This window comes from Colias eurytheme, chromosome 10 (genome assembly GCF_061535395.1).
Source record: "Colias eurytheme isolate Ceu_HAF_F1 chromosome 10, ilColEury1 Martin Lab GWU primary, whole genome shotgun sequence".
NCBI lineage: Eukaryota > Metazoa > Arthropoda > Insecta > Lepidoptera > Pieridae > Colias > Colias eurytheme.
Genome location: NC_142989.1, coordinates 5,844,378 through 5,869,282, shown reverse-complemented (window position 1 = coordinate 5,869,282; position 24,905 = coordinate 5,844,378). Strand labels below are relative to the sequence as shown.

At 33.1% G+C, this 24,905-nt stretch overlaps 3 protein-coding genes across 3 annotated transcripts; all 3 read right to left on the bottom strand.

Annotated features, from left to right (window-relative positions):
• Window positions 1-1,129: 1,129 nt before the first annotated feature.
• LOC149905194 (protein AAR2 homolog) lies at window positions 1,130-3,680 on the bottom strand. The gene is made up of 5 exons (XM_090106598.1): window positions 3,373-3,680; window positions 2,925-3,127; window positions 2,442-2,699; window positions 2,068-2,194; window positions 1,130-1,916 (listed from the first exon to the last, which is right to left on the bottom strand). The coding sequence occupies exons 1-5, from the start codon at window positions 3,573-3,575 to the stop codon at window positions 1,496-1,498; spliced, it is 1,212 nt and encodes a 403-aa protein (XP_089962724.1). The 5' UTR covers window positions 3,576-3,680; the 3' UTR covers window positions 1,130-1,495.
• Window positions 3,681-12,266: 8,586 nt separating this feature from the next.
• On the bottom strand, window positions 12,267-17,264 carry LOC149905193 (pyruvate kinase-like). Its single transcript, XM_090106163.1, has 9 exons — window positions 17,226-17,264; window positions 16,699-16,831; window positions 16,177-16,400; window positions 15,411-15,740; window positions 15,053-15,199; window positions 14,550-14,651; window positions 14,169-14,414; window positions 12,989-13,211; window positions 12,267-12,448 (listed from the first exon to the last, which is right to left on the bottom strand). Exons 1-9 carry the CDS (start codon window positions 17,262-17,264, stop codon window positions 12,267-12,269), a joined length of 1,626 nt encoding a protein of 541 aa, XP_089962289.1.
• A 1,404-nt stretch (window positions 17,265-18,668) lies between these two features.
• Window positions 18,669-24,598, bottom strand: LOC149905192 (pyruvate kinase-like). Its single transcript, XM_090106226.1, has 9 exons — window positions 24,484-24,598; window positions 24,128-24,354; window positions 23,654-23,983; window positions 23,274-23,417; window positions 22,245-22,355; window positions 21,693-21,935; window positions 19,357-19,579; window positions 18,913-19,108; window positions 18,669-18,752 (listed from the first exon to the last, which is right to left on the bottom strand). The coding sequence occupies exons 1-9, from the start codon at window positions 24,596-24,598 to the stop codon at window positions 18,740-18,742; spliced, it is 1,602 nt and encodes a 533-aa protein (XP_089962352.1). The 3' UTR covers window positions 18,669-18,739.
• Window positions 24,599-24,905: the final 307 nt, after the last annotated feature.

Genomic DNA, 24,905 nt, shown 5'->3' with positions numbered 1-24,905 from the left:
CACTGATCAAAAAAACATTTTTATTATTTTTCTCTTATTCTACCACAGACCTACCATTTTTTCGTATATGAACTATTCTGAAGTAAAGAAATATTAGAAAGTATTACTAAAAGAAGATATACACATAGTCAGATATAGTACGACAACATGGTAATATAATATGATCTCCTTTATACAACTAGACTCACCTATCGCCTATTATAAGGTTTTAAAAAGTATCCCTTGGTGTATATAAAGTATTCATTCAAATTGACATCTTATTTCGTGGAAATTTTGTTCCAAGTCTATTGTCATTATAAAATTGACTTCATTACGCGGAGGCAGACTTTTGCTTTGGACTATTTTTAGCGTGATAGTGAGTCTAATAGTTTAATGAACATCAAATCAAGTTCTCATATAAAACCAGCCATATAAAGATGATTGATCAAAATAATGTATTTGATTAGGGCAATGATGTGCAAACAGTTTTCAGTTTTGATTTTAACTTAACATTGATCAGCATTTATTTGAATAATACTAGAATACTGCACATTAATAACTATGTCTAAGGGTTCATACGCACTATGCGGGTAGCCGCATTACGGGTAGCCGTCCGGCTGACCGCAGGATGCGGTTGCGAATGCGGCCAGCCGGACGGCTACCCGCAATGCGGCTACCCGCATAGTGCGTATACGCTCTAAGAGCGTATACGCATTGCGATGCGATGCGGCTACCGCAGACCGCATAGTGCGCATAGAAATGAATATTACGTACATAATTGTGCATGCGGTCAGCCGGACGGCTACCCGCAATGCGGCTACCCGCATAGTGCGTATACGCTCTAAAACTTAAGCCTCTACTTAAAAATAACTTTTAAAAAGTAAAATAAACATAACTAAGTTGTCTTCTCTCTTAAAGAATAATTAAATAACGCGAATTTAAATTGAGGTATGAACTGTTATTTAACATTTAAGGAATTTTAAGCTTCTATAAAAAAAATATGTACTTAACGCATTTAAGATCAACACATTATGAGAGATTGCTTTAAATTTTCCAATTAAATGAAATGATAATATGATTGCAGATTTCCTTACTTAATCACAAAATTTGTTTCATAAACAAAAATTTAGTAATAGAATATAATATTATTATAGGTATTACATTATTTTTCAGGATTAGGCATCCAGTTGGCAAAAAATTGTTTTATTAATATCAAGACACAAATTATAATATGTTAGGAACATATTATAATTTGTGTCTTGTAATTTCACATTATGCTTTCAGCATTTATAATGAATTGGATTTGACAATTTATGATTTGAAAAAATACACATATTATTATGGACACATCACATGCAATAAATTATTTTATATTTTTAATCGAAATCTAGCAAAATTTTGCTTATCTAGAAGACATCTTGAAAATATGTCTTTTTGGCTTTGATAACCTATTTTAGAAAAAACATCAATTTTTATGACTACATTAATGTATTCGTGCGTACAAACCAGGAATGTCTTAATCGTCTTCTGGTTCATCAATTTTGACGATAACTGGTCGCTCATCCTCTTCATCATTATCAAGTCCCGTAAAGTCCCACTGTAGTTTGTCTGTCAAATTCTCTTTGAATCGTTCAATCAAAGTGAGAAGACGTCCATCCACTTTGCTCACATACGCCGTTCTGAAGAACTCCCTGAGTTTCTTGTAAACTAGATTCTTATTCATGACAATATCAGCCAGAAAGTCTTCCGGCATTTCTTCAATCTGTATTTCAAGTGTGCGTATGAAGTGAAAGAATACCGTGCGGTATTTGTGTATGGCGTCGTCACAGGAGCACATCAGGATGACGAGATTCTTCCAATGTTCAAATGCTTCTAAGGAATGTCCGATGAGGAAGCATAAGTATGCAAATTGCAGCTCCCCAATTATGTGTAATGGTCTGTCAATTCAAAATAAAAATACTGCTGTAAAGGTAAGTTATCACGATTTCTGTCTCCAATAATATCAGTAACTATCTTACATTTCTAAGTTAAATATCTAGATTCTAGAGAATAATTTATGATAAAAATCAAATATAAAATGATACTTACTCAACTTGTTGAGCAATCATAAGCTCAAGTGTGTATGACTGGTCTAAATAATGTTTGGTAATTTCTTCAGGTGTGGACCCAGGTGGGTATTTATCCCGAGGTATTTCTGTAAATCTCATTGCCGCTCCTGGAAATATTAAAAATTGCCTATTTTAGATAATTAGAAAAATGACACAATACACTACATTCAAACATTTAGAACTAAATCATAAATGAAAGTATTATTTTAAAAAAATATTTGTTATTCGGCAAAGTTATTCGACAAATGTTATTTGGCAAATATTATCATTAAAATATGTAATAATAGGTACATACAGTTAATGTAAATTTGAAATCATATTATTAAAAAATTCACCCTTTTCTACAAATCTTACCAGGGGCAGGTTTTAAGTTTGGCAACATAGCTTCTTCACGTTCTGCAGCTGTGACTCTTTTGGCTTTTTTAGCATCTGACTGACCAGCCATTTTATCATCCTGTTCCTCTGTCGACTCATTCATATCTTCAATTGGTTCTGTGATCTCAATTCTTGGTGATTTCACTCCCCTTGGTCGTTCTGCGTCAGGTGTAGATAGCAGTTCCACTGATGCTCTGATCAATCCACTTTCTGGTGATAGTCTTTGTGCAAGATCCTCTGAAAGTATATGGATTTTATAAGGTAAGAAAATTTTATGTTACATATATTCTAAGTTATGGTTATATTTATATATGAGTTAAAATGTTATTGATATATTCAACAGAGATATTAATAATAATTTGGGAACTTTTGATTATGTATTTCCTAACAAACACTTACTAATAGCATTAGATTAGCAATTACAATCTAAAAGATTTTATGAGGTAAGCTAGTTAATATTACCTGTGACTTGTGATGACAGTAATTTCCATTTCTGCCAAATTTCATATGGATATGGTGCTAAATGTCTATCCAAATTGAGCAAGTTATCTTTCAAACGTTGAATGCTCTCTTCAGTAACTTCATCTTTACTTATGTCTTCATTGTTTTTATCCCACAATTTGACCAGGAATTCCTTTTTTTGAAAGTAATGCATGAATCCAGATCTAAAAATAATACAAAAATTTATTGTAATGTAAATAGATTAAAGATATTCATTGAAATCTTATTCTTACTTTTCACTACTTTATAAAGTTGAGGTATCTCATAATGTGTAAGGTGAAATCATTTTCAAAATAATTATAGTCATAGATATTACGTACACAGCTTAATATAGAGTAAATTGTAATGTTTTTAATACTTGTATGTACTCATATTAAGAATCAAAAGTTCATTTTCATTATTTAGCTACCTTGGTGAAACATCGCCAGTCCCTTTGCTAACAGCAGAATAGTGAATGTAATGTAAGCCGGGCGGAATCATTTTTATTCCGCGAAAATCCTCTTCAGTATTCCAGCATTGCATATCAATTCCAAATTGCGTCTCTTCAGGCACTCCAAGGAAAACGAAGGTTCCTCCGTCTACAAGGAGCTTCTTAGCTGTTTCTTGATCCATTTTGCACTGCCAGGCTTTGGCGCTTGTCAATAATTTGTGTTAAAAATAAAACAAATCAATATGTTTACATTGCTATTTACTTCAAGCGAGGTGATCGATGGGTGAGAATGTAGACCTTTGTGTCAGGCGTCAGCTGTCAGTGTCATTAAAAATGAGTGCAAGTCTGTTCCACTTTCCAATATCGGAGAATAAACAATTTTTGTCTCAATTTACTCATCATTTTATTCATTTTATTTGGTTATATTAATTGTACATAGAGAGATGGAGTTTAAATAAGAAAAATTGCTACTTAGGTATATCAGATTTAATTTAGTAGACTGTAACTTAGGATAATAATTATATTTCATTTATTATTAGGGCATCGCCAGCAAAGATCGTTAGTAGCTTAGGTTAGTAGGTCAAGTAAGACATGATGCGTACCTAATAATTAATATTCGATCATTCAATTTCGATCAAACAATTATTATTAAAAAATATTATGTATGTGGTGGTAAGTTATGTACCTACTCATAATTAATAATTATTATTATTAGCACCTATTAGGTACTTTAAGATTCACACCGTTATAATTTGCATTATATTGAGACACTTTTGATTTTTAAACATGCGTGGCTTAAATCTTAATGCGAGGTAGGTACTTGCTCTTGTGGTACCTATTATCAAGACTTGCACTTAAATATCTCTCTAAAGTCTAAATAATGCACATTGTACAGTGTACATGCTTGACTTCAGCTGTTAACAATTATTCGGCTTTTAAATTATAGGCCCTGTTTTCAGCTTAACCGTAATTGCGTTTGAATAAACATGCCTGAAATATAAATTAAAACTTTATTTTATTTATTCGCTACTTTTCATTCTACTCGAGTGCCGTGCGAACATATTCCGAATATTTTCGGTTCACTGAAAAATTCCAACCGAAAGTTACGCCTGATATTTCCGAGTTACCGTCGAGTGCTTAACACAGAGCACAGGCTTTACGGTAGTGTTAACAGCACCTGATTTTTTGTTTTAGGTACAGATTTTTTTGCCTAATTATTTTTCAACAGGTGACGAATTCCTGTCTCGAGCACCACTACGCCGCGGTAGCGGTAATCATGAAATACCCTTAGTTTAGCTGTCGTATGCAATTAGTGAAATTACTAACTACATGCCTGTGAATAGGAATTGTCGGGTTGCAATATTAATTAAAAAGAGACTGAATTGTGAAAAGGTACAAAAGGTCAAAATTTCTTGCTTTTACAAAACCTTATTACTTTGTACTTGCTTAAGGATTTTTGCGAGAAATTAATTTTAATGCATTCAAATTTCAAGTGTATTCTTTATGTTAGAGGCGTGTCGGTGTCTCGCATGATGATGGGCGACATTAGGACGTCTCTGTTGATATAATCGCGCGTGAGCCCTTTTATAATTGCAATTTACCTTTAAGTAGATACCTACGTCTAAGTATGTAGACACTTTGTTAAACGTGAATTGTAAAAACGGATGCTTTCGATTTTGATACGACTGACGAATAGAGTCTCACCGTAGGACTCGCTAGGGAAATTAGGATGTAAATTTCCATTCCGCTCTTGCGAACCTATATTCACAAACTCTTTGTTTTCGTCAGAAATTTAAGGATACGCGATCTCGCGGGATCTTTGTGTCGGGATATCGAAAACATTCTATGAAAAATCGTCGATGTCGTACCTACCGTGGATATTGTTAAACGTATGAAAGGTGAAAATAAAATAGATACGTTTGTATAGGTCCACATGGGGTTTGAGCATTATTTTTGCAAAGACACCAAAGAAGTTATCGAAGCGGTGGGTTAAAATATCTCAATGATAGAAACATACCTACCTTTATTATACCTTCATAGAGTTTTCGATTCTTGCGAAGAAATATATGTCATAACAGGTCTTTAGGTATATAACCCGTGAACAAAATGATGTAAGTACATAGTTAACAATTACTGTTTAAAAGTATTTAAAATATGAATGAAGTAATAAAAAATTACTTGGTAATAGGTTTATATATATCACAAATAGGTAGGTATTAAGATGGATACTGAACATAAACTAACCGAGGCGTCCGCGTCGGTCTTACGAAGTTGCAAAAGTTTAATAGTGTTTTTGTCTCTAGAGCTTCGAGACGTGTCACATGTACCCACAGCTTATATAAAACCTTCTGTCCATATGCATTCACTGCGAATACGAATAACCGATGTAGAATTCAAGTATTGGACGATTGTAGTAAATGTTATGATAGCTAGCATATCTATTAATAATTGATTTATAGACTACAAGCCGGTATAGGAAAAAAATATGGGTCATTTGAACCACCAGGTGACCTATCTAGAACGATAGAAGAGCATAAAATAATAAGATTCAGCACTATGCCGTCACTTGTAAGCTGTCCAACTGAATGCAGATGAGAATTCGAAAGTACAGGTAGACTCGGTAAATTTTGGTCATATATTTTTGTACGGCATTCTTAACAATAATAAGAAAACGCTCAGTGCCGTACAAAAATGGTGGTCCATAAAGTCGCATAATAAAATGCAAAATTTTTTGCCCAATACATCATGAAATAAATCTATGCAAAAATCATTTCACAAATCGTTCCATCCATGAAAGTATCTATCATCTTCTTTGCACAAAAATTCCTTCATTTATCCTCAAAGTCCTCGTATAATAAAATCAATGGTTAAAGCTTGTGGCGTCGTATCAATTCTTTACAAAATTGTATTCGCATTTGTAAGGATCCTAGATTGGGGATGGAATCGGACTGAATCGGACGTAATTTAACCAATACACAACAATGTTTAGCAAGAAAGTCGGACTCCTTAGCCATCCTATACCGGGTTATTGTTTTTGTTATTGGCGCGGAGAAAATTGAATTTGTCCACAATCCACGGGATTGCAGTGCGGCGTGTGTATCTGGATCAAACAAATATTCAATTTTCCAATCTAGTTTTTACATTTTACAATAGTAAACGCCGACCGCAACAATGCAAGAGTTTCAAACGGCGATGAAAAGATTTTTTTATAGGTAAAGTAAATTTTCTGTATTTCTATGCTTTTTAAAATTAAATTTAAGATTTTTTTCAAATACCATAGAAAATGTTTTATATTGCAGATTATTAATATAATATCTACATATTATTATTATGTGGGTACCTAAATAAATTGTGATCGAGGAGGTAGAGTTTTGTACGTATGAATTAATAATTAATATCTACATAATAATATGTAATCGATTTACTTTATATAATATCCATGTCATAGTTGATTATATAATTAAATTTGATGATTTGTGAATCATTAAAAATATAATCAATAATAAGACCTTATAATATTGAACTTCGTTTGGGTAACAAGGTGCTTTGATACCGAATTTTCAAAGGTAATGTAATCTATACTAATATTATAAAGAAGAAAGGTTTGTAATTATGTATGTATGGTTTTCACGCATAAACTACTGGACCGATTTCAAAAATTCTTTCACCATTAGAAAGTTGCATCTTCACTGAGCAACATAGGCTATATTGCATTTAAAAAAAAATAGAGATCCTTACCAAAAATGCAATAATGTAACCAAATGTGTAAAAAATTTCTTAATAAAAATTCTGTCATGGTGTGCTCTGCGGAATCTATTCCTTGAAGTACGAGGATGGTTCTTCTGAAAAAAACGTAAACATGTAGGTACCACGGGCGAAGCCGGGGCGGAACGCTTGTTATTAATTATTATAAAATAAATCGCTCACGTAAAAGCACAGCTTAGGTAGAGTATAATACCTAAAGGTTAGATACACAAACAGGTAGCTGTAAAAATTCTTTTTGTAGAGTCAAAGTTATCATAAAAAATGCGGAAGCAGCGTTGCCGTTAAGTAATTAGACATTTTTTCTTTAGCAGTGGATATTTTCTTGCAAGTTATATACTTATACCTCTTACAACATCTACGTGTTCTTTTTAATTGTGCAAAAAATTTCTTTTCACCATGTTTTTTCGACTAAATTTACATTTAAAACGAATGGACTTAAAACTAACACCTAATGCTAAATTCTTTTCTGTGAAACGTGATGGAAATGTAAAAGGGGTTTGAAATAAAACTCGATCTAGTTAATTAGTGACGACGTTCGTGGAGCACTAATTGTGTCTTTTTGTTCGAGCTTTTTATTTGACACAAAAGTCAAAGTGAATGGTCTCGTTACGAGGAAAGTCTAGAGATTACTTCTTTTCTTATAAATATTCTGTACAAAAAGTTTAAACTTGGTTGAGGGTGAAAAGGCATCTTCAATTTGTTTAAAGTGATCAAGCATACGCTATAAATACATTGTTCAATTGGGATAACTTTAATTTGGAATTTATCTTTATTTTAAGACAGTTTTGCCTGTGCGGACTGTGATAGAATAGCATCTTGTTGAAAAAGGGGTCCAATCTACTATTAGAGTAAAAAAAATTCAATGTAGGTACTTGTTTTTGCCAAATCAACGTTAACGTTAAGACATAATCACAAAATATTGCTCCAAATTAGCCTGCATCTGACTATTGTCAAGTCATTCACTCGTGATGAACAAGCAAGCAACTTCATTTAGCCGTGGTTTGCTCGAGTGGCCAGCCAAAGATAGGGCACAATCCCTACTTCACTTGTAGCGCCTTTGTTCGTGAAAGCATTTTGAAATGCAGTAAAATTCAAAATTGTGCTTAGCCGTATTTATGTAAAGAATTAACCTCTTGACGTACTGTATCTCGGTATGGTATAACGATCTGATGTTGAGTGACTAGGGTAATGTATCATTGAATAATTTTTTGTTATCAGTTTTTCTGAATTATCTTCGTTTAGAAAAACTGTATGGTTAAAGTATCAAATATTAACTGAATCTGTGAGGGTAGGCTATAGGCTGATGTAGTTTTCAATAGCTTCTGTATAGACAGAAGTAAATTTCGAGTATAGACTTGAAAATGTAAGCAGTCATCTTTTCGGATTGTAATACCTGTATACCAACTGTTACACATTTAATTTTCTTTTCGGAGACGCTTAATTTAAATGTAACCGCCAATCACAGTGATTGATATATACTCAAGTATACAACTATCAATTGTTAATTTTATATACTATCAATAGTTAGGTACATAAATGGATAGATATTTCAATGTAGATTTAAAATCAATTAGATAGAGTAGTCTAACAACTACATCCATTCTAGTTAAAATAAAAGTTAGTAATAATATTTTCTATTTTTAATTCGCAGTTTCTTAAACCCATTTCTGCATATTTAATGCGTGCATTTATCACAGAAATATAAAATAAACAAAGATGACATGATAAAATGCTTGCGATGGGTCTTATCTTGCTTCCCTTCACAATAACGCTAAATCCTGTGTATTTACGATTCAAAGCACCTAAAATTAAATTGATAGGAAGAGATAAATATTCTATCTTGTACTATTTATAGTTGGTTAATAAGAAGTTAAATAAAGAGGTATTATGTGGAATAAATATAATAAAGGTCATTTAAAATTCTTTCTATTAATGTGAATTTATTAATCTTCTAATGTACTAATAGGGAGACGATATTATATATTTATTCAACATAACATTATATCATATCATTTATCATTTATCATTTATCATTATATCATTTATAATATTAGGTATGTACCTTTACTTACGAATAACGATTACAAAACTATTCATTTTCTTAAAAAATTATACCGAAGGTTTTGCAGATACCATGAGCTCATATGGCCAACATAATCTTGTTAGACTAAAGCACACTTCAAACGCTGTAGTGGACCTTTTAAGGGTGATTGCATTTACATCAATAAATGCATATTCCTTGTGATACCGACATAGAGTTAAGTTTTGAATATATATTTTATGTAATGTAATGTTAGTGCAGCAATTTTGATCATTTATAATTGCATTATAAAAATAAATAAAAAACAAACTGTAGGTACCTATTTAATGCATACTAATTACGATGAGTAGGTACCTAGTTCAACGATGTGTACCCAATGTGTGTGTAGGTATTATATAAAAAAAGTCGTTTGAAGCTTAAAGCAATTAGTTTTTAGTTAAAAAAACCCCTTTTGATAAAGCAAATAAACGGAGCAAATAGCGTGAAATTTCTAAATTGGCCACAAAAAGGCGGACTGAAGTTATGAATAACTTTCTTCCTCATCTAATTTAACTTGTAAACATTACCATTTAACCATTTCTACTCGATCCCACTAAAACGCCATTCGCTAGCTTTATTCAGAGAATTTGTGTTTTTTATTTCTCGCTTAGCTCGTTATTTCCTTCCCACTAACCCTGTTTTAGTACTGTTTACACTTCAAACGCAGTTTACTTAATAAATAAGTAATATTATCTTTTTACGCAATTGCAGCTTAAACTATTGACATAAAAATACTAAATGTAGATACTAACTACGTTTTAAATTTGTAACATTTTGAACACAGATTTTGAATATAATCTAAACCCCAAAGTCCTTTTGAATTTGATATCATATTATGAATGAAAAAATGTTCTATATGATTACGAAAGACGAAATTTTCTTTATTTAAAAGTTTAGCATACATGTTTATCCTTTCAAATTTTGAATGGTTTTTTCTAAAGGTTTTAAAAACATGCTTAAAAATGGACGAAAAATGAATTCCCTTTTCTGAACTTTTGATAGATTAGTGTACAAGAGGAATATTGGATCGAGCTTCAAAAATAGCAACATGTGACAAATGTGTCAGGAAACACGACAGTAAATTGATTAGTCCTTTGAAAGATACCGCGTTGGATGAGCCGATAATTGGGACGGGAGTTGGGACGGTCTGACGACCAAACTTCATATTCACTTATTCGCGAAGTATTTCATTATCTGCACGCGGTTATATACCAGAGTAGTTTGAGATAGAAACGAGAATCGAATGAAGTACAGGAGATTTGTTTGTAATGATCGATTTCCGTGCTTCGGAAGTCAAATTCGTGTTTAATAAACGTGAATGCCGACTACTACTTCAATTACCAGGTAGCGAACTAATGAAAAAGTTATTGGAGAATGCCATCACACAATAACGTGTCCGTTATCAAGTTATGAGATAGACTAAGAGTAAAATAGGAATAAAATATGATATTTTTTTATTTTATTTTATTTTATTTTATTAGTTTTTGTATATTAGCTAAGTGTATAAGACATTGTAGGCACTAGGCATAGGCATATAATTAACTTTTAGGCGCGCTAGGGTCTACATAACATTAGATATTCAATAATATAACTCAACTGCTTTAACAAATTTCGTGTTCGTAATAATTTCATAACATATCGAGCTTTTGAAATCGCAGTTACGCAAATTGTCCGCCGTATATATTCATACCTACCTTTGTCAATGCAGTCAGCATTTGTCCAGAACGGTAACTGCTAGTAATTGCATCCGTTCGAGACGACCTGTTCACTTCACGCCACCTTTCTAGTATCCTTGGAAGCTATACTGATTTTAATCGACTTCAAAGAGGAGCGGGTTCTTCTGAAGACATTTAAAGTATGTTTGGATAACAAGTTTTACTGTGTAAGTGGAACGTAATGTACCTAACGACGTAAATTGTTGTGTTATATTATTTCGTTGAATTGGTTTTAGAATAATTACATGTTAATGTCTTATTTTAAAATTGATAAGGGCACGAAAAATGAATACACAGCCATTGCAAGTCTACTAATGTAAAGCCCAGTAACACCCCATTGTGTTTTAAAATAGACTGCAGTTTATTCAACACCACTCCAATTCAACTTTTTTTTAAGTTTTCAATCATGCCTAGGAATCATGCCATCAAATACAAATATAATCCTTCATACTTAAATGATAAAATATTTATACTCGCAAAATTAAATGCACATCTATCTGACCCCTGTCTTGGTTTTGAAGTCGGAAAAGGGTACTATGATACGATGAAAACGTTTGACCTTTTGTCGAATATGTGATTAATAGCTTGATCAGCAGTACTTAACATTCCCATGCAACATAACACTAAAATTCCTTTTGAATTTTAAGTTCCTGCTGCTGATCAATATTTAAAATTGAAACTAAACTAGATGCATGTATGGCAAAGTCGAGTAATGAATGAAAAAGTCGAGTAAGACATTAAAATAAGTTCCTTTTTACAAATGTATTATACATACCTCTTACAACAGATCAATTACTGTTATTCATTCAGCACCAAGATCGAGCTAGGTAGGTACGCATAAATTTGCCTCACCTCACTACATTAAAATAACATACATGGCATCTACCGTTATTCAATTATTCAATAAAGGCTTACATAAATTCTATTTGATTGCCTCAGTGAGTTCTACAAATTGGCTGACCGGCCAGTAAGCGCAGTTAGCTCTTTGCCGCTGATCACCGATGTTTTGTCACCTGAATATTCCGATTCACTATGTAGACACCGCCAAAGGACGTCTAGAGCTTTCGATTACGCTTTTTGATTTTAAATTCCACTAGTGCTTTGACTTTGAAATAGAGCTGACGAGACTTTGACTAGACTACTACAAGTTAAACAAACAATTCTTGTAAATCTAATCATTGTTTATTCTGTAAGTATGTAGTGTAAATTATGAAAATTAGGGTACTACATAGATTACCTATACATTTTACAAAGAACTTTAATGTTGTATTATTATGAGATAGGTAATGATGATGATATTCATAATTTGGTTTTTACACGTTATCAGCTTCAGCATACATAATTCTCATAGTATTCGTGTAACCTGCGCCCTGTCGCCATCCTGAGACAATGATCAAGGGATCGCCAACTCGAACAAAGCCCTGTTCCATGGCCCATTTTGTACAAAAAGTCACGCGGTTATTTAGATCCGTTTGCCAGTCTACATCAGGAGCCGCTACAAATAAAAATGATACTAAAAAGAGCAGCAAAAAACTAATTTGGTAAAAATAGGTCTGGTTCTAGATTGCTTGCTTGCAATCCGTTAATGATATTAGGTCCCTTTCCATTATTACAAGTTTCTACAATAACAGTGTTCTGTACACTGCCTTTTAATACTGTCACAAGAGCAATAATTCTGTGTCGGAATGTGCTCTCTCGTTGTCGGAGTTTTTTTCCTATTTCAATTCCTTTGACAATTAGGCATTCTGTTTTAACACCTGACTTGCTGGAACCGGCTGAATTGGACTGAATTATGTGTTGGCATTTGGACCTTTGCACCCAATAAAGATATCTAAAGTGACACAGTCGTGGACAGCGTTAGTGTTATGTAGTGCAACAACATTTCCGAGTTTCACTGGACTATATATTGAGAAGCTTTTTACAAAAAGGGAGGTTTGATACTGGTACGAAAATTGTAAACATACAATAATTATCCTGGCTATACATCTGACATACATTATGAGTGATTATTCCACTGCTAAAATTAAACAATTACCTTCATAAATAAGAGGCATAATGCCCCTCCATAAATGCATCTGCCTTGCAATAGGCCCGTATCTGGTGACTGCAATGATGGGACATCGAGGCTTGTACTTGGATACGACTTGTGCGGTTTTGCCTGACGTGGTCACGACTACTATGGCGGCTGCGATGGCACGTTGCGCTGCGAGTACAGCAGCTATAGCCGCTCCAGTTGATTGGTCGCAGGGTATTGGCGTCTTAAAGGAAAGAAATTTAACCAACATGAAAATTCTAATAAGCAGAAGCAAATACGGCTCTAGTACATAAAAAGGAGCGTGTGTGTGCAAGAACACGTGTCAAAAGTGAAACTTCTTTGGCAAGATTCAAAGATACCAAAATTATCACCCTACCCCATGACGTGACGGTATTGCCATGAAATTTTACTCACAACGCGCCTAAAGAATGTTCACTTCAAAAAATATTTCAATGCTTAAATATTTTTTATTGAGTGTCTTAAAAATTACAAATTGTAAGTACGTACCTACTATAAATACAGAATAAATTTACATTGTTTATGTGTCTGAATACTTTATTAAAGCTTTCCTTTATTGCAATATGAATTAAAACAGAATAAAGACACATGGAACAATATAAATAACGTTATTCGTTCGACTTAATGCTTATTTATGTGCTCAGCTGTAATTTATTTTTGATGCCCACAGTGTACTGTAGCTGATAAAAGAGAAATCGAAAATAATGACAAACACGGAGAATTACTGGATTAACCTGACAAATAATACTTTATGTGGTTAGCAAAAAATAAAAACGGGAAGCTTTTGATAGTGACATTTTCGCACAACTTTTAAATACTTTTTGTCGTGACTTTCTGGATATACGACCCAATATTTACTAGACTATTATGTTTTGTTAAATTATATCATTCTACGTTAGTTTCAAGCTTAAAATATAACAACATACTTAAATTGATACCTATAAAAAATATGTAAAATTATTAGAATTATGTGTTCAATATCTTCTTGATCGATTATTATTAACTCTTGTCTATTATGAAAAGATTGACAGGCCGTGATAGGATTATAGGGACTCTATTAATAAGTTTGTATTATTTATCGAGTATTCATCCCTATATAACATAGAGCAAGATAGAACAAGTAAAATAAAATCTTATTTATATAAAATAAAGACGAAAATACCTTATCCACTAAATCGTGGAAAATTTGTTTAGTCCACATACAAGCTTCTGCTTCCTTGCATGCGCTGGCTAGGCACATAACCGTGTCCACGGGAAATTGGCCAACCGCTGTTTCAGCGGAGAGAACCAGGGCATCAGCACCGTCGAGGATGCAGTTCGCAATGTCGAGGAGTTCGGCTCGAAGAGGTACGCTCTTATACCTCATGCTACTAAGGAGATGTGCACTGATACAAATAGGTATGTTTGCCTGTCAATAAATAATAAGAAATATATAATAATATGAAGAATGATACTTTTGAATGTTCAATTCATAAAGTCAATCGTAAAATTTGTATCGTATAGGTTATATATTATTTAAAGAAATGAACTGAAATATGAAAACCTTGTTAGCACGTGCAATCATATTTTTCTGAGCAATAACCAATTTTTTTGGTGTGATATCCGATCCCAATTCTTGCCTCGTAATCATTATTCCGTTGCTGATCTGAAAAATAATTTAATCGAACAAAGAGGAAAGATGAAATAAAATTAACAAATTCATTATTTTTTAATATAATATTCAACATAGTTATTACAACATAATTGTAATCTGAATTATTTCACAATATAAATAAAAGAGGAAAATTGATAAATAAGTTCCCACTTGAAATAATAAGCAATCAGACAAACATCTAAAGAACTAAAATGTTGCCAGATAAACTTTTTATATTATAACCGTACTTTCCAACTATCCGAGTCAATGAGAAACTTTTGCGATTGAACAAATATCTATTCAAACTTCCACATGTGACATGACTAAGATGATTTTTCTAAGAGCATCGTGGTGACTACTTGCATTAAAACTACGCGAAAGTCTGCCACAGTATTCCATTAGTTAGCACTTACCGCTAGAATGTCGTCAAAGTTGCGGAAGCCTTCAATAGTTTGGATGTTGGCGACAATGGCTATTTTCCTTCCCTTCTCACCCATTAAATGCCTGAGTTCCGTAATCGCATTAGCCGAGTCTACGAAAGATGCGATAAGAATGTCCAGCTGAAGTGAGAGATACCTTCTTTTATTTAGTATACTTTGCTGCAGTTTTAAGGACTTTGTTATTTTATATGACACAATAAAATAATGGTTTTATATAAAAAGAAAGTGATATTATCTAGATGTAATAATGGTATCTAGTTATACCAAAATGGGGTTGTTCAAATTAATTATTAATCAACAAATGTAAAGTTAAATGTATTCTTTCTCTTACTTGATTAGATATAGCCATGCTGATGTATTCTTTATCTTTATCAGTATAATTCGGCATATCTAAGGAAACGTTCGGTACAAACACATCTTTATAAGAGCCTAACAATCCACCTCTCTCAATTTTACAAGTCAGTGTAGTAGCAGAAATCATTTCAACTTTAAGCATTATAGTTTCATTGTCCAATAGGACGTAGTCTCCCTTTTTTACTTGATCCGAGAAGTACATGAAGTCTATATATATCGTGTAAACGGAGCATCGATCTTTATAAGTTTCGTCTGTAGTTAGCCTTACTGTATCTCCTGTTTTTAATTCTACTGTCTCTCCGTAACTCTGGAAGCAATCCAATACTTGGAATCTAGACGCATTCACTTAAGCGGCGCTTCATTAATCTTGTTAGGACACTTAATATTCGGAGACTTAATTCAAGAAATTTCAATGCTGTGAAGGCTTGATAATTAGTTTAAATGAAATACAGAGTAGTTATCTCATTGGCTTAAATACATTAAGTAGGTTACATTACGTTAGGAAAAAATTTAACTTTCAATTCAACCTCGATTAATATTTATCTTTTTAAATACTATCTGTGATAGATAATAATTACTTTTACAAAAGCGTTGTTTTAAAATAGCCCGAAATAGCCTATTTTGAAAATTAATTACTTAAAACTACAATTACCGTTTAATAATCTAATAAATTTTTAAAGTTACTCGTCTAATTTAACATGAATGTAGGGACGAGCGGCTAGCGAAATAATTATACAACATACGTCAGCAATGGTCCCCGTTCTGATCTTTCGACCAGGCAACCTAGCTGCTATGGCTAATGGATAGTTACGACCCATTTGAATACTGTAGTTCTTAGCTGCTTGTCTGAGCATTTTTATAGTCTCTATGTGTTCTTCTTTCGTTCCAAAATTCAAGTTCAACAGGGCAATATTCATGCCTGCTGATATCAGTTTTTCTAAAACTTCGATGCTATTTGTTGAACGACCTAAAATATGAATTGAAAGCTTTCGGTAAAATGTAGGTATAGGTGTAATTCCGTAGTATATTTAAATTTGCATTTGGTATAGTCATTTAAACCCTTGAATAACACGAAGGATATTATTATTTTTTTATTTTATTTTTTCAAGGTAACCTGGTAGGTTTCAATCTAAAGATATATGTTCTCAAAATACAAATGTGGACCAAATATCAATGAATACGTAAGCAACGTTTGTTAATCCCACGTGACCCTATTTTTATATAAAACCCTTCTAATAAATATAATTTCCAATAATACTTTTTACCCATTGTAACGATAATGCCCGTGAGACGTTGACATCCCGGCGGTGCCTTTATGTCGAGATTGAGTAAATGGTCGAGCGGTGTGTACGCATGCGCAGCCGACAGTTGCTGGCCAGGGAGCTCCAAAGCATCGAACTGTCGGAAATTTATAAAAATATAAGCTTGACTTTAATAAGCATTTATCGGAAATTCCACTGTGAATTGGATAGCCCACGTTTTAAGCAGGTAATTTTATACTTAATTAATTATTGTTTACGCGAAAATAACTACATTATAGACAGACAGAAAGTAAAGGTAATGTAGGGGATAACACACAAGCCTTGAAAATGAAAAGCTACTAACGCAGTTCTTGTTGAACTGATTATAACTATGTCAGTAAGTACTTCGGTGTCTATTTAAATCTTGATTGAAATCCGAAACAAGAATTTCTTATGTCTTCAGTTGAAATAACAATAATGTGAGTGACTGTTAGACCTTTTGGGAACAGTAATGAAATGCAAAGCTATAGCTGTGTTAAGTAGTAATATACCTCGTCAAGTTTTATATCGTGTTCAGTTGGCCAAACCATGATAATTTCTCAATATTAAAAATATAAGATACAAAATAAATCCACTTCTAAAACGCACGTATATTTTGAAGTTTCAAAATTATGACAAGTATCTATCAATCATAAAGAAGAATTAGTTTTTTTAATGTCATAAATTTTATTATAGAAGATTTAGAGCGAGCGCGCACGAGCAACTTTGTCTCCGCAACTATTTTGTCTCCGCAACTATTTTGTCTCTCCCACCTATGGGCTAGTATGAAAGTGCGCGCACGTAGCGACGCAACTCCCCATACAAATTGATGGGAGAGACAAAATAGTTGCGGAGACAAAGTTGCTCGTGCGCGCTGGCTCTTACGGAAATTTAGGTAAACCACAAGACGTAAACCCATTACCTGTGTTTTGTTCATGATTTTATTTCTACACCGCAGTCGTATTAATGTTTTTAATATGTATATTCTTCATTCATTCAGGTGTGAACACCATAGAAAACTTGGCCGGAGGCTCATTTCCTTATTTCCTTCTTACTCTTCCTATTCTATTATTTTATTCCCGTCATCAATTCTTTTATAATCCTTTAAAGCGAGTACCACATTTGAAGTGGCCCTCCTATTCAAAATTTCAAGGTGAGCGGTGGTCGCTTACTATCAGGTGAACCACCAAACTCGGCTGATCGATCAAACATATAAAATCATTAAGATTTCTTATTATCTTATATTACGATGTCTTAACTTTACTACTTTTACAAACAAATAAGAAAATGAAACTGTTCTCAAGCCTTAAATAGCTGTATTTCATTTTAAATTTTATTTCAAAATTCAAAACGGATATCTTTTTATCTTGAATGTCACGGATTTTGCGTCGTTTAAGCAGAATCGCAAACAACAAGAGCCGCTGCTAACAACGTCAACGTAAATAAACACGGCTTGGAAAAATAAACAAAGGCTTGTTTTATTTGTGGTAAAACCATTAGGGGATCAAAACGGGGATTGAGATAAATAAAAAATAGGGAAAACTCGGACGCTCCAGAGGGCTACCCTTGACAAGGATCGCTACAAATCTTTATGCTGTGCGAATTGTTCTCGGAAACAAATCAAATCTTCAGTGTGTCCGAATAGAAAACTGTACAATCGGTTGAATAGTAGTTAGAAATTGAATAAAGCTAGATGTATCGTGTGTCAAAAAGCAATTTTTATTTTGACACGCGCTATTCGCTAATATCTACAATGGTCTACGTAGGTTTTCTATTCGGATATATTTTCAAGATTTTTAAAATAGTTTTAATACATACTTAGGTAATATGTATTATTGTGTACTGATTAAGACGTCCATTGCTTATTAAAAAGAATGTAAAACATTACCTATGTCATACTTTATTGCAATAATAACAAAACGCTATTTAAATGTAATGTATAGATTAACAAAATACTGTAAGTCACATCGGTATCTAAATTCAAAAAACTATAAAAACATCACAAATTACGTTCAACCACGTTTGTTTAGTCGTTACATCTGTAAAAAAAGAAAAATAAAAAGAGTTAAATTCGATTAAGCGTGAGATCTGAAAAGAGTTTCCTCCCGGTTTTTTTAAAAATTATCAAGCGATTATTTTTAAACGTAATTGATACAGAAAATTCTCTAAAACCTTTTACCTATTTGAAATCATACTCACTCAACCAACAGTTTCTTCGAGACGCGTACTATCCACACCCTGACCGTGTCACAGAACGAACTATCATCGGACCCTCGCTGAAGCGTCACGTACATGTCCCCGTACACCAACCAGCCCCTTTGTACCGCGTATTCTATGGCGTAGTCGATTCGCTTTTCGATCGCTTCCTGCCAATTTTTCGATGACTCTGGTGGTTCTGTTGAATATTATAATCTAAAGGTTAAGTAAAATGGTATGATCAGGTATTTACAAATTATTCCGAATCAAGGATCAGTTTTTTAGTTTCAAGTTAAACTAGTTAAACATTATACATATTTGTATTGTTGTTATCCTGTTACCTTGATGATATAAAAATATGACCGTCAACAAAAAAATTTGTAGGCATATTTATTTCAAACAATATTCATATGGACTGGCCCTAAAAATTAGGTAACTCCTACATGCCTTTATACATGAGCGGCACAACGCTTCTATACGTATGTAACAGCCTCAAAACACTGATCTTCTTGCTGAGAGAGATTACTAGGCATGCGGGTCTCATACGATGAAGTGCCTTCAGGGTTTTGCCGGTCACTGTTGGTACTATTATAACTCGTGAGTTTGTCTGGTTGGCGACTAAAGCACACGACAATACGACAGCTTCGGCTGCGTTTGTAGGAGATTTTGCCTTAAAATATGAAATTAGAATTGTTAATTAGTTTGTGATTATTTTAATAGAATGTGCATTTGTACATGCAACGATTTATTACAAATAATATATAAAGAAATGTGAAAACAGTGAATTCATAAATTAACGAAGTTTGATGGATATTTTTGAGTTCTATGAATGCGTATGTCAATTTTCTAAATACATTTCGTATATAATTACTATTTATTTATTTATTTATAATTCTTTATTGAACAAAATATGAGAAAACAATAGTTTGCAAAAAGAAGTAGAAATACAAAAGCATAATTTGCCCAAAAGGCGGCCTTATTGCTAAACAGCAATCTCTACCAGGCAACCTGGCGGGAGAGGAAATGCAAGAAGATTATGGGATAGTGCAAAAATACAAACAAAGTATTAATGCAAAAACAACAAAAATAAATATATAATTATATAAACATACACCTACATAAAAATAAACAAATACAATATCATAGATACAATACTACAAATACATATAATATTAAATATATATATATATACATATACACATATATACCTATACATACACATACTAAATAAAAGAAAAATAAAGATAAAACTCAAATAAATGTAATGAATAAAACAATGATTGGCTTCAGAAGGCAAACAGGAAAGCAAGGGAAAAAAAAAAAGAATATGTAGTAACAGAAAATTGAAGAAGCTACTGTTGGGATAGGTAATAGTCTTTAAGTAGCTTTTTAAAGGAGGAGAGTGATTGTGCACGTCTGATATTTTCAGGTAACGCATTCCACAGCTGAATAGCGCGCACTGTGTAGGAATTATTAAAAAAGTTAGAACTACGGATAGGAGTACTTAATAATAACAGATTAGTAGATCGAAGCGAGATAGAATGATTAGAACTTAAATAATTGAATTTATCTTTTAAGTACGGCGGAGTCTTAGGGCTAAATAGTATACAGTATAAGAGATGAAGCACGTGAGTATCCCGGCGATAACGAATAGGAAGCCAGTTTAACCTTTTCCTGAACTCTGAAACATGGTCAAACTTGCGTAAACCGTAAATGAATCTTATGCAGAAATTTTGAAGCTTCTCAAGGGTGTCCAGTTGATATTCATAAATATCAGGATAGCAGGAATCGGAAAAATCGAGGAGAGGAAGGAGAAGAGATTGTGCCAACGTAATTTTGGTAGAGATTGGAAGAAAGTTCCGTAAGCGCCGTAACGAAAATGCAGATGAAAATACCCTTTTTTGCACTTGTTTGATTTGCTCGTCCCAAGAAAAGGTTTGATCGAGCGTCAAGCCTAAATTTTTAACCTGAGTGGAATAAGGGACAAGTACATCATCAACGATAACATTAGGTAAATTGGTCCAGTCAATTTTTGAGACTAATTGCCTACTTCCGAATATAATAGCTTTAGTTTTTGTTGGATTAACTGTTAAACCATAGTTCTTGCACCACTTGACAATGGTTGCAAGATCCCTATTAACTTGTAAAATCGCTTCAGGTAGTTCGAGAAGAGAGGCATGTTTATATAACTGGAAATCGTCCGCATACATGTGGTAGGATGATACAATATTAGTGGAGATTGTGTTGATGAAAATGGAAAAAAGGAGGGGAGATAACACGCCACCCTGAGGAACGCCAGCAGAGACATTGCACCATGTCGAAGCTAACTATGTACCCAGTCTATGGCCGAGGCAGATAAATTAAGAGAGCGTAGTACAGCTAACAATACATCATGATCGACACTATTGAAAGCGTTGCTCAGATCTAGCAGTGTGAGTATTGTAAGCTCCCTGTTGTCGAAACCTCGGCGAATATCGTCTGTAATTTTAATCAGTGCAGTAGTAGTGCTGTGACCTGGTCGGAAACCTGACTGGAAAGGATTAAGGAGTTTGTGATGATTAAGGAAAATACTAAGTTGCTCCTGTACCAACCGTTCAAGGACCTTGGATAAAAATGGCAGGATAGCAATCGGTCGGAAATCGGATGATATAGAAGGATTCGGTTTTTTGGGAAGAGGGACAATGTGAGCATTTTTCCAATCACTCGGAAACTTTCCCGTCGATATAGAAAATACTACTATACTATGTACTTTTATATACATAATCTAGTATGATATACTTCACCTCATCAAGAAACCTCCAAAAATTACTCTTACTAGCAACAATGGGTTCAACAAAGTAGCAGGTCTCATTAATAGCATGCAGGACTTCATACGTATTATCAACGTTGAAGCAATCTCTGAGAATGAAGCCACTAACTCCGTCCATAAGTGCATTCACTACGTCTGATATTTCATTGTCGTAGAATAATCCAGTCTTCAGTGCTTCCTTGAAAACTCCACCGGATAAGTAAAACGGCTTACCTGCCTACAAAAGGAGCTGATTTAACGTATGTCCATTATTAAATAGAAGGAGACTAACGAATACACACAAAGGGAAGATAATTATACAAGAAGAACATGCACGGGTTGAGAAAAATTACTACCTACATGAATTTTTCTTTTTTAAATGGTAAGTATACAATCTAATTGATCAAATACAAATAAAAAAATTGTATTTTAAAAGTATAAATATACACCTATAAATTCAAGAGGAGGTGGATCACGTATTTTTTTAATATTCATTCGGATGTTTTATAAATCATGGTTTGGGATTAAGTAATGAAATAAATACTACCTGCATACATTTTCCGCAGACCCATTTTTGTATATGGGCTAAACGAAACTTTTGCGATACATCTATTTCGAATGGTAAAAATTCCCTCGATAGTATAATACCGTCACATTCCTGGAAATCAATTTTACTACTTACAAAATAAATATGGTCTTTGATAAAAAATCTATGAATTGTTTTAACAAAGCCTTAGTACCAATAGTCTTTACTAGTTTTTGCACTCTTTACCAACAAATCTATAGAAAGTCTGTCCACAGAGAAGGCAAGTTGAACATACTGTCTAGTGAAGTTGGGTGAAGCCACAATGCTTGTTCCATAAGACCATCGTTCTAAGTTTGGTGACCTCTTGTTAGTTGTTAGGTTAGGTGTTCGTACAGCGCGTTTACAGAATAATATATTATATTGCGTTTATGGAGTGTGTTTGCAATAGAACTTTCAGCAATTTATTTAGTATGATGTATTGTGGTATGATTAACGTATGATCTTTTTAATTAACTGATAAATAAATGTTTACCCTGATAAAGTGACTTCTAAAGATGTTTATAAAATAAGTGGATTGAAAAAATTAGGGCCGAATAGATGTTGTTAAATATATTACATGTATAATCAGTTTATACCATTACATACCAAAGCATTAAGCTGATTGAGTTGCGCTTTTATAAATAATTACAGGGATAAAGCCAAGCTTTGCTTTCACAACTAAATGTAAGCCAATAAAAAACAACAGCTACAATCCGATTAAATGTTTTGGACATCTTAATAGTTGATCAAAATATGAGAACATTCTGCAGGATAAATTTTCGTATGAAGCCAATTTTTTTGTGTGGTTGAAAAAGATAAATAAATGTTAGTATTGTCATTGACGGTAGCTCAATAGTTTTTATATAATTTGAGGTTTAATAATTGTGGTTTGTTCATGTAGACGTGGGGAAGTTTATAATGTAGTTTCTGATCCCTAAAGCTTACAAGCTTTGCGACATCCGTTCTGAAAAAAAAAGACGTTTGTAAATTTGAAGAAATGTCTAATCCAACCTTCATTATATCATCGATGTTTTCCAGACCTTCTTGAGTACAAACACCACCAAATATCAAAGGCCTTATCACATTTCCCATGTACTTCTTTATTTCTGTTAAAGTCTCTGCTTTTCTCACGTAATTCACAATTATCATATCGATCTTAAAAAAAATACAATATAGCTTTTACTTACTTTTATTTACTTACTTACTCCCTAGCATAACGTCTGTCACTGATTAACAATGTAACATTTTTAAAAGGTGCAGAAAATCAAACATCACCTTTGAATTAAGGTAAAAATTAATAAAAACTTAAATAAAAGTGACTGAATTTTTATTTTACGTTACCTTTGGTATAAAAATTTATTAAAGCATCTAAAAAATAAATTAGTACTTACCTGATACTGCAAAGCAAATTTAACCATATCTAGATCTTTCTTACTAATAACTGATATATCGTGTGCAACACCTCTGGCACATACGTTACAGACATTCCCCAACTGACCACTTTTGACTACAATACATTTAATATTCTCTTCGTCTAGAATAGCTTCACATTTCAATATAACTTCATCAGATCCAATGGAAATCTCTGTTCCTTCTTTGATGTCTTTAGCTAAAGTGGGATTGTCGACGAACACCTTTTTTAGATTACATTTATTGTAATCTGATAGTCTGCATGTAAGAACTACATGCATTCCTTCTTTAAATGCTATAAAATCTGCATTCTGAAAAAAATTAATAACACTCCAGGTAGCCCGCACTTCATTCAAATTTTATCGATAGATACGATTGTCTGCAGTAAACTGCGAAATGGAGATTTTAGTTTTGGCTAGAATTATTAATAAAACATTTTATGCTATTTTACGCACATTTTCTAGAAGTCCTGTTTTAACGATACACGTTTTCAGTTCGATGCAAGTAGCTACTGGCCAATCGTGAACCCCGAATTTACTACAACACGCTGATGCAGCTTTATCCACTTTTCCGAGCATTCGAATCCTGTCTCCTTTTGTTGTGAAGGACATTTTAAATTTCGCTACATTCATACCCACTTCTAATAATTTTTGGATTTCCACAGGGGTAATTTGAGTGTCCGCTACAATGTGGTCAAATTCAGATTTGTAAGTTATGAATATTATATTAACATGAATTAGTATGCTTTCATCTTTAAAGTTTTAGAAAGTTAATGCATCTTGTTCCCTCAGAATATGCTCTGAATACTCACATAATGTGACGATAACTGGACATCTTCTAAAACGATTGCAAGGGCGTTTCAATATATCAGGATGACTGATATCAACATCTGTAAACTCGATTTTCTCCGGAAATTTCTCTGCCATTTTAATTAAAAAGAAAATAGTTCAAAATAATAAATATTATTTTATAAATAAAATAATTTCAAACTCAATTCATATGACTTGTGTCAATTAAAATTGATAGAAAATGGATAGAAATCAAGATAGAAATAGAAAAGCGACAGGTTCATTTTTGTTGCAATCAAGGTCGCAATCAACACAGATAATATTTCTTGACGTTTTAAAACTTTCGTAATCAATCTTTATATTAAACCTAGCTATTATAGGAACTACCACGGAACTACTGCTCTTACTATTGTTTATCACAGTAGCAATGGTATAATTTTCAATT